Raw genomic sequence first — 930 nt, 5'->3', positions numbered from 1 at the left:
GAATCTCTAAAGTATTAAAAATTTGCTGAGAATCAAAATGTTTGAATTAAAATTTTTTGGAGACAAATTTGGGTGTTTATTTATTTATTTTTTTTAAAGTTTTGTTATTTTGTTGATTGATTGTCAATTAAAAAGAAACCTTTAATTTTCTAATAAAACTATAAGAAAAGTCTAGGAGGCCAGCAACTTTATTAAATTCTGGCCAGCATGTAACTAGCAAAGAAAAGTGAGTCATTGGATGAAATCTCACACCAATCTCACACCATTGAAATCATCATTGATGACTATTTGATGGCTACAAATCACAAAAATTGCTGTCCCCCTAGTACTCCTCAAAACTAAAATGTATAAATGAATAAAATGTTGACCTTGTTTAGCATGAGAGAAGATAGAACAGCAAGTGAATCTCCTTTGACAGCAGGAAGAAACAAAGGCTTAGTACTTTGTTTCTCAAGCCTATATGATGAAGTTTCAACATGTTTGTTGTTGTACACAAGAGTGTAATTCCCATCATTTTCATCAATTTGCTTTTTGAAATACAAAGCATGAAGCATTCCTTCTCCTTCCACCCAAGCACTATCTGAACTCCCCAAAATTGACTTTGTTGATTTCAACCCTCCAAACAGTGGGTTTGATCCTAAATTACATACATATACATGCATGAACACTAGAGAAATAAAGAAAATTTTTGGCATATATATCATAAACATAGATATATTACGAGGGGCACTTTGTAATATAAAACAATGGAATTTTTACATTTTCTGTTTATTATTATTTAGATGGAAGGACGCTGTATGTAGCTTTTAAAATGTTAAGGAGAAAACTAAATTTAAAAAAGAAAAGTTAGAGATGATTTTAAATTTTTATACAAACATTAGTGGTTCCGGTTTAAAATGATTTTTACCAAAAAAAAAAACTAAGAATAAT

General features: G+C 29.6%; 1 protein-coding gene across 2 annotated transcripts in view; it reads right to left on the bottom strand.

Annotated features, from left to right (window-relative positions):
* LOC107624315 (carotenoid 9,10(9',10')-cleavage dioxygenase 1-like) overlaps positions 1–930 on the bottom strand; it is a 22548-nt gene that overhangs the window by 8112 nt on the left and 13506 nt on the right. For both annotated transcript variants that reach the window (XM_016326812.2, XM_016326813.2), the window contains exon 4: positions 369–637. In XM_016326812.2, coding sequence (XP_016182298.1) covers positions 369–637 — 269 coding nt within the window. The remainder of the gene's footprint in view (positions 1–368; positions 638–930) is intronic.

This window comes from Arachis ipaensis, chromosome B10 (assembly GCF_000816755.2).
Source record: "Arachis ipaensis cultivar K30076 chromosome B10, Araip1.1, whole genome shotgun sequence".
Lineage (NCBI taxonomy): Eukaryota > Viridiplantae > Streptophyta > Magnoliopsida > Fabales > Fabaceae > Arachis > Arachis ipaensis.
Note: the sequence above shows the minus strand (reverse complement) of the source record. Positions and strands in the feature narration are given on the sequence as shown.